Here is a 9668-nt window from a genome sequence, read left to right as displayed (position 1 = left end):
ATTTTATATTTTTTTAATTTTCTTAAGCCTATAAATTTCATCTTCCCTCAAAGTAAAATAATAAAATCAAAACTATTTTAGGAAAATAAAATGCGATAGTGGGATCCAATTTATAGAGTTCTTTTTTTATTTTTGTCAATAGTAGTCTTATCTCATTTACAAATTTTTTTTTAAGTTAGGAGTGAAATTTAAATTCGAGACCTCTAAATGAGAATGAGAAAACTATACAAATCTTAATATTAAGGTTTATTACAAATTTAATTTTTAGATTTTATACTTTCAATAGAATATAAATTTTGAGTGTGTCCACTACAATTTAAATATTCTATTAGGATTTTGAATTCTTCCAAATTTTCTTTCATGTCAAATCCAAATTTCTTACGTTGATCGTGGAGGCCTTGCCTCTATAATCAATTCTGGTGACAATGGAGGATAGGACAGGAGGTAAAGTGAGTAAGAAAGAGGATTAGAGACTAGAATCCAAGAGAATAATCTTCTTTAATGATATAGATATTAAGAAAGGTTTGGAGAAATATGATAGAAGTCTGGTGAAAATGTTGCTATCAGATGAAATGTTTAACATTGGAACCATTGAACCTGTAATGATTGCTATATGGTGACAACCTAGTGGCTTTCGTGCTACAAATCATGGGAATAATTTTTAATTCTTTTTTCATAAGGAACAAGACCTAATCCGAATAAAAAAAAAAGTTCTTTGGTTTTTCAAGAATTTCATTCTTAATATGAAGAGGTGGAAAGAGGAGATGGAGATCAAGAAAGAAAATTTATCTTACATCCTTGTTTGGATCCAGTTATGAAAAATATCGAAATATTACAAAACAAATCCATTATCAAGTGTTAAGAAAAAAAAACAGTGAGCTTGATAAAGTAGTTGAGTTGCATGGGGTAGAGGTAGTGGATATAGAGACTGTTAAGCTGGAGGAGCGTGCTAATCCAAATTTGACATCTCAACTTCAGTGAAGTTGTTGATGTAGAATTACTAGGAGGTTGAGGAAGTTCATAACAGTTCACAGCATCTAAAGGATTAAAAAATTTCATTTCTCCAAGGTTTTGTTATTATGCGAAACAAAGAACAACTCATTTTTCGTAGAGCAATGCGAGAAATTATTATAAAACTCGCCAAAGTCACAACACGCATCAAACTTGGAGGACACTGAACTTTCACTTTCCTTTGAATATCCTATCTTAATCTGCTTATAAAACAGTCCCTAAGGGTATCATGCGGTTCAATTTGAATACAATTACTTAAAGCAACAAATTCGGAATAATACTCGCTCACTGTTTTATGTTGTTAAAGCTTGAAGAGCAATTCCCTACAATGAAGGTCCGAACTCGAGCTCGATCACCCTCTTAAGTTGAGTCTAAGAACAAAACTGTGCCGCTCGCTGTGATAATTGAAACCATGGAATGGATGATCCCGACATTTGAAGCATTGCTAAACCTACCTGTTCTTCATCGGGAACTCGAAGACATCAAAATATTGATCCATGAAAAAAATCTAACCCAAGGCATCACTCCCATCAAATTTTGACAGATCACGTTCACCCTTTAGGGTTGCAATCCCACACGAAATGGTAGGTCCCCGGCTGAGCTCGCACCATGTGAGAACTCACGAGAAGGAGAGCTAGAGCGGGCAGATTGTGGAGCAGTTGCGTAATAGAGGATTGAAGCGCGTCAAATTTGAGATTCATAGCTTCAGAGGCTCTGGCCCTCTTTGTTCTATGTTCCTTTGATGCCGATTCAATCATCTGGTAAAGTTTTTTTAATATCCGCCTCCATGCCTTTCATCCTCGTGTTGTCCGCAACAGACATGGTCAATGAAAAGCACCAATGGAAGGGTGTTGTAGTAGAAAATTTCACTGATAAAAAAATATTTATTTAATTATTTATGAAAAAGTAACAGCAATTTCAATGGAACAATAAATTGACTAAGTACTAAATGATGTGATAATAAGGAATGAAGTCATAAAGGAATTAAAGAAAAAAAAGTTCAGCTCCATCTCAGCTACAGCGAGCATCTATCAAGGGACTTGGAAGGGGAGGAAGAGATTTAACAATTAAGAAAGGGAGTAGCAGGGAGAAGAATATAAGAATAAAAGGTTTAGAGAAGTTGTCATCAGAGAGAATTTACCACACACACCTAAAGAGCATAACCTTACAACCTCCCATTAATAGTCTTCTTTCTCGCACTACGCCTTGGTCCCGCTATTTATAACTAATTCAGTATTACAATTTGTGACATTCTCTTCATGCATCTCCTCCTTTTCATTAATAACCATAACAAAATATTTAGAAAAAAGCTTTTTATTCATGAAGATATTTACGAATCACTAAAATGTTCAGATGGATAATTTCTTCTATTACAATATATCTATGTAGATTTATAAATAAAAGATTTAAATTTGTCTATATTTCTACTAATTAAAATTAGTTGTAATCGAATATTATGTCTCTTTTTAGTTTATAGTTCAACATAATAAATATTTATATTCCTTTTAAATTGTAAAACTAATTTTTCTTTTTGTTATTTATAAATGCCGGTTAATTGTGTTTATGAGTGAAAGTTTCTTCTTCCGTATAATTAAAAATTAAAAAAAAAAACACTTGAGTCAATTACATGCTAGATGCTACAGCCCGCAAGTCATTTTTTTTTTTTAACTTTTAGTTCTCGTGTTGATTAATCCCATTTGGTCCACATTCCTTCAATTTATAATGGATTATTCCCAGCGAAACCACCTCATCATGCCATCGTGGTATTATTATAATTCATTGACCTAACTTCCACATCCCACATTTTTTGTACAACCAAAAGCTATGCAACATCTTGAAGACTGTACTCTCTACTCTATGAAGTTTGAAATATGCACAGTGCAAGAAGAGAATGTTAAAATTAACACAACGCAAGTTAACTCCTTGTATTCCTCCTAATCCTTGGAGTAGGCACAACCGCATCACGGCCTGTTTTTAACAAGGCTTGACGATCCTTTATTGTTTTGTCAAATAGCCTGTTCTCTGGATTCTCGGCATAGCACACATAATAACAACTCACACAGGCATGAGGCACTGCCATCGCTATCCTAGTCTGCATTGTCAGCAAGTTTATATATAATGTTAGTGGTTCGTCACATGCCAATAAATTATGAATTTGACAATGATGTTCTTTTTTTATTTAATTGGTTTTGGTACACTATATATTATATTTTAATTGGAGATAATCTTATCCGACCATGTGAGATACCACAGGCATATAAAGAATATAACTCTCTTAGAATAGAACCGATTTTTCAATCTGCAACTCGAGGAAAAGGAGTATCTATTATTACAAGCGGATATGTATTGGATGGTAAGAATATAAAACATATCAACTAAAAAATCAATTTGTGTAAAATATATATTAGAATACTAAATACACAATAAAAATATAATATATTATACAAAAGTCCCAAAACGAATAACATTACATATATGCCTCCATTCATATTTTCTATAAATCGAATTGATTGAATTCGATTTATATATTCTGATACTAAGTCGAATCAATATGATTCGAATTAGTAAGATTTCATGTAAATCGATGTTAATAGATTCGATTTAGTATCAGAATATATAAATCGAATTCAATCAATTCGATTTATATAGAAATATGAATAGAGACATACATGTAATGATGTAACGTTATTCGTTTTGAGACTTTTGTGTAATATAGGTTGGTACTTGGTTTAATTAAGTGTTTTACCCTAAATTAAACACTATATGTATTGATGTATAAATTCATAGTGGTTGATTTGATTATTGATTTTTATGTACGTAGCATTTTTTATTTAATAATAGAATAAAATGACAAATAAATCATTGAGAATTTACATTTTAGATAAATTATTCCCTAAAAAAGATAATAATAAAGTCTTTAGGATAACAAATGTGAAAAAGTTACTTCAAATTAAAATCTTCTATCCTAATCATCAAGGCTAATTTGAAGGTAGTATCTCCACCTCTGCTATCTTGGAAGATTTTATTGGTTTTTTTTTTCTTTAGGAATTAATATATCCAAAGTGTAAATTTTCACTTTACCATATATGATGGAGGAAGAGAAGATTTACACCATAGAGAAAATAAAAATTATTAGATTGGTCTTAAATTTTTTGAAAATTTAGCTGTTAAGAGTATATTTGATGCAAATCGAAAAATTTTAAGACAAAATTAAAACAACATAAAATTTAAGGATATTTTAAAAATTTTTACCAAACTTTAGGGACAAAATATATATTTTACTCATTTTTTTCCTACTATTAGTTATCAAAAAATTTATTACTTAGCAGTTCAATTAGATTCCTTAATTTAATGATTTTGAACCAAACAAAAAGTAATGAAAAGAAAAGGTAGGTCAAACAAAGGGTACAAACCAAAAGGTATCCAATGAAGAATGTGAGGAGTGACAAAGTGGCTGTGAAACTTCGGTGCACATGATAGGTCCAAGCAGCCACCACAATGACACATATAGAACCGCTGCAAACTCCAGTAAGAAAACAAATTGAGCTTGTTATATCTGAGTCAACAATCGGCACCATATCTTCCTTCTCAAAAAGGGCCCAAGTATCTTGAGATGCCATTACAAAACCTTTTCCATATGCTGCTATCTGTTACATGAATTATTAAAATCCAGATAAGATCCAAAAGTAATTTAGGTATGCTTTCCGTTCTTTATTAATTGTCACCTTGGCTTTTTGGTTATTTGGAGATATTTATAATATCTAGATATATTCACTTTTTGATGCACCCAAAAAGTGTAGGTGGCATTTAATTAAGAACAAGGGATAAATAATAGGCGCATTCTAGGATGCTTATGCTATGGTGGCTACAGTATCTTAGAAAATGTTGCTAAAATTAAAATTATGTTTTTTTATTATTTAACAACGCTTTAAAAATATTACTAAAGAAAAAAAGTGTTACCAAAATATAAAAAAAATGTGACTTTAATTTTAATAACACTTATATATAAGCCATGACAGCCACCAAAACGTTCTCATACTAGAATTTGCCTAAATAACTTCCTAAATCATGAATTTTTATCATGCATTCAAGCTTAATAATTTATTAAGTTGAATAAAATTGAGGGAAGAGGATCACTTTCACAGCACCAACTATGAGATAGTGATTGCTAGGTAATACCTTCAGAACAAGGGAAAATTATTACAACGCTATTTGAAACCCAGTAGGGACCATATACAAACAAGAATCTTTTATTTCAATAATTTTTTGTGAAATAACTATTCAATTTACAAATAAAAGTATTCAATGAAAAAAATATTTAATGCAATTTCCTGTCCTCTGAACTCTGAAACCAGATAAATGTTGGCTACTTAGGTAGAATGAAAATTCAATTTTAACATTAAGAAATACAGATTCCATTCTTATCTGGAACCAGCCAATCCTGAATATCAGGCTTCAATTTTAATACTAGGCAAAGGAGTAATTTAGTTCCAAACTTACCAATAAAGGATTATTTTCTATGACAATTATCATGGAAGAACAAAAACTCTTCCAGCATACCCAAAAGCATTGATTCTTTTGACAACCTACCCAAAAGTTGAGTAATTTTGTTGGCGACATGAACTTTGGTGGATAATTTTCCTTAAGGCTTCTGAATATTTTGGTTCTTCCATAGATAATATTGGCAGAGACATAGTATTTGTGCATAATTTTGGTACTTTATTCCTAATCAAAGACTAACAATTCATAAACACCAAATGACATAGATTCATTATGTAACATAATAATATGCAGATTATGCGTAGCTACTAGCTATTACTAATGACGAAAACTTTCATGCAGTTGTCTTCATGAGAAGTTGATAATTGAAAACCGTTATATGATTTTTGACATGTTTGACTAAATTATCATCTAACGATTTTCAACTATCAACTTCACAAGTGCATGTAGTTTTGCCATTACTAATTTATTTTGCAAAATTACCTGTACATATGCCCAGCCATTGCCATTTCTAAAAATCGATTCCATGACATTGAGGCAACAATGAGCACAACAGAACATGAACTCATCTTCCCCCTCAAGCAAATTCAGAGCCCTGGCAACAATTCTCAGTGCTTCAATTGCAGGAACAAACAGAGACCCCAAACAAGCACTTCCAAGATTCCGAGTCATCGCTCTGAGGAAGCAGAATTGGGTACTAGACTGCATTCCCCTCAAGTAATACAATGCAATAACCCTGCTAACTGTGATGTTAACCACATTCCTCATAACCTCTGTGGTCCAAGCCAAGCTCAACACCAAGGCAATGATAATCAAAGGTGGGAAATAGAAATTCAATGACCCAATCACTGCTAGAATCCACAAGGATATCCACAAGAACCCGGCCACAAGCATCTGATATGTAGTCTTGTTCAAGTCGCGAAATTTAGCCACAGGCTGAAGTGAAAGACTCAAGACTTTGCAGCAAAACTTGATCCTATGACTAACCCAACAAGCATACAAGCCGTTCCCGATTGCGAATGCAATGAAACACACACCAACAGCATCAGAGGGAGGCATCTGGAAGCAGATTAATAGAATCCCTGCGGCGAGGGACATAACAAAAGTGCACCATAATATGAAATGGACCATAAAAGTGGGCCATTTCCTGATTGCTTCTTGCCAAACAAATGCAAGAATGATGCTCATGAAAGATGCAGCTTCCACTTGAGGAAGCAAATACTTTAAAACATTTTTTTCTTTTCTTTTCATGGAAGAATCTGATGCTTGGATGAGACCTTGGACCCCCTTGAACACAAGAAAACAGACAAGAACAATTGCCAAGAACATATGCAGAACAAAGAGAAACAAGGATATTCTGTTGGTATATTTTTTAGAATTCAAAGTCACCGGTTGATGCTGCTGAAAAAGGAAACAACAAATAAACAGAATCAACTAATTAAAGCTTAAAAAGGTAAAACATGTTCCAAAAATGCAAGTTACGTACTTGATGTTGTTGTTGTGGGATAGGAATGGGAGATGGAGTTGGAATAGAACGAGAAGGAGGAGGAGGAGGAGGGTGAGAGCGTTGAGATTGATGAGAAGGAGGGGAAGGAGCTGCAACTCTGGTGTTACTGTTAATCACTATCCTTAAAGGGTTTGTTGGGTTCAACCTTTGGAACATTGGGAGCTGAAATTCTTCTTCATGATTGTTATTATCACGCTGCTGATTATTACCTTCATTTTCATGGTGAATCACTCTCTCTTCAAAACCCACTTCACCTTTCTCCAAATCCTCAATTATCTTTGCATCCCTTTCTCTCACTTCAACTTCATTCCCAGTTTCATTCCTTCTCTCAACCACCTACCACATACCCAAAAAATTAGAACGAACGAACTTTGCATATATAAATAGCAAGCTGTTTAAAAAAGAAAATGGAAATTTCATTACTGGTTCAGCAGCACCCATTTGATGAAACTTGAGGCTAGTTCCTATGGTGGTGATGCGTGACGGTGTTGGTGATTTGGAATATTATTGTTGATGATGTTGGTGTTGTGGAATTTGGTAGATGACGTTACTGGCTTTCATTGTTGTTTTCATTTTGGACTTGGATTATCAAATTTTTGTTTATTTATTTACACCGTGCCTCGGCATAAAGTGTAGTAATAATGCCACGTAGGACCCACGAGGGGTTTTGTGGAACCAACGCGATGCAGTAGAGAGTGGTGGAACGCGCCTGTGGCTGCGGGACAGGCCACAGGGCAGACAGCAACTTGTTCACGTGTCAGAAAAAAGTGAAAAACACAGCACGTGGGAATGGGGCTCGTTGTGTGTGTGGTTTTGTTAGGTGGATAGGATAAAGAGACTTTAGGTCATTAAGGGCGTGCGTCCTTCTCACTTCTCACACAGGAATTTTATTTTTAGGTAATTGGCACGATGATATATGATGATATGAAACTTAGAATAAAAAAAATTATATGGAAAAACAAATTTGTGGTTTGCAAAGAAATAGTGTTTACTGTTTAGTGAATTTCTAAAATATAGTGAGTAAAATGAAAATACTAAAGATGTCGAAGAATTTTAAATTTTTTTATTTTAAAGATGTAAATTTATTTGAGTAATTTTATTATTTTTTATGAGAAGTGTTAGAACAGTAAATTTTATAATTTATAATTATCAATTAGTTATCATTAATATTTTTAATGATGTTAAATTATATTTAATGTTATAGAATTATTTATTTTTTTGTTGATTAAATATTTGTCAAATTTTAATAAAATTGTTGGTCTCATAATTTTTTTTTAATTTTGAATTTTCTAAACGAACATGTAAAAAATATTTTTAGTCTATTATCAAACTCATTACAAGTATCTATCATCAAGATAAGTTGAGTTCGAACATTTTTCTTTTAAGGTTGAAAAACCTTATCCAAACACCCGGAATTCGAAGAAAACTATGAAATTATTGATCAAAATTGAGATGAGGATGAAGTTAATTGCACTGTCAAGGAAACATGGCATATTTTTTTCTAAACTAAAATAAAAGAAAATTTAATTTTAAAAAAATTCTATCTTTTGAAAATTCATTTTTTTTTGTTTAGGAGAAGTTTGTCTAATCTCCAATGAACTTTATATAATGCGTGAAGTTCACTTATTTTTTGGCGAATTTTATCATATTCGTTTAATTAAATACACGTTATAAATAAAAAAATAATACCTTTTGTAAATAAAAATGTCATCTACTTCTATCGAATATCTATAATAATTTTTTTTGTCTACATGTGTTATTAACCATTAGCATATACTCATAACTAGAAAATTAATTTAGTTTTAATTATAGACAAATTTTTTGTTACCAACAAAATTTGTCCTTCTGTAAAATATTGGCTACAATATCGGCTATGTAATGTTGGCTCCTAAGACTCTTTTTATATATTTTTTGTCCGATGATTAGACAATTTCCAATCTTAAACATTATAATAAACTCACTCATATTATATTCACACACACAATATTAAGAATTCTATCCATTATTTAATATCAGTCAAGTTTTAAACCTGAATACACTTATTGTAAGGTATAGAAGATGATAAATGATCACTAGACTAAGACCTTGCGTGCTATTATTATTTTTATTTACCGGCGCAAATCCATTGGTGTTTAATGAGTAAACAAAATTTGAACCCAAACTCATTCTTAAAAGAATCTCTCGGTTTCGGTCTATGACCACAAAAAGAGGCCCCTTACAAAAATGTTATCGATTTAAACTTGAGATTAAATGTTAATCGTTACACCCAATACAAGTAATAATATCTTACAAATATGCTTTATTCCAAAATCCATAACAGCTTTTTTTAATGTCCATTTTTTTTAGATGATTAAGTACAAGCTCGACCTGAAATAAAAAAAAGAAACAATTAATGAATATTACTAATTCTTTTCGGTATTGCTATCAAGAATCAGTAATCTTCAGGTTATTTCTACAAAAACAGCAAAGTATGAAAGCACATAAAATATATATATATTTTTTATGTCTTTTTTTTAGGTTGAGACACTAAGACACAACTTATAATACATAAAGTTTTTTAATTCTGTCTCCCTTTTTTTTATTCCCACTTTGTTCATTATCCCCTCTTTTTCAGTGGTATTTTTTTTTGTTTTTGATAGGGATAATATTG

General features: G+C 31.8%; 1 protein-coding gene across 3 annotated transcripts; it reads right to left on the bottom strand.

Moving 5' to 3' along the window:
- Positions 1-1038: 1038 nt before the first annotated feature.
- Positions 1039-7609, bottom strand: LOC130944791 (protein PNS1). 3 transcript variants are annotated; one of them, XR_009072153.1, is made up of 6 exons: positions 7442-7609; positions 6998-7354; positions 5995-6912; positions 4425-4658; positions 2162-3103; positions 1039-1880 (listed from the first exon to the last, which is right to left on the bottom strand). XR_009072153.1 is itself a non-coding variant. In XM_057873325.1 (5 exons), the coding sequence occupies exons 1-5, from the start codon at positions 7457-7459 to the stop codon at positions 2927-2929; spliced, it is 1704 nt and encodes a 567-aa protein (XP_057729308.1). In that variant the 5' UTR covers positions 7460-7609; the 3' UTR covers positions 1039-2926. The 3 variants fall into 3 exon arrangements, 2 of the variants coding, with proteins under 2 accessions (XP_057729308.1, XP_057729309.1); XM_057873325.1 differs by having other exon boundaries at positions 1039-3103; XM_057873326.1 differs by having other exon boundaries at positions 1039-3103; positions 5995-6909.
- Positions 7610-9668: the final 2059 nt, after the last annotated feature.

Source organism: Arachis stenosperma, chromosome 8, assembly GCF_014773155.1.
Source record: "Arachis stenosperma cultivar V10309 chromosome 8, arast.V10309.gnm1.PFL2, whole genome shotgun sequence".
Classification (NCBI taxonomy): domain Eukaryota; kingdom Viridiplantae; phylum Streptophyta; class Magnoliopsida; order Fabales; family Fabaceae; genus Arachis; species Arachis stenosperma.
The sequence above is the reverse complement of the archived record's forward strand: the minus strand, read 5'-3'. Positions and strand labels throughout refer to the sequence as shown.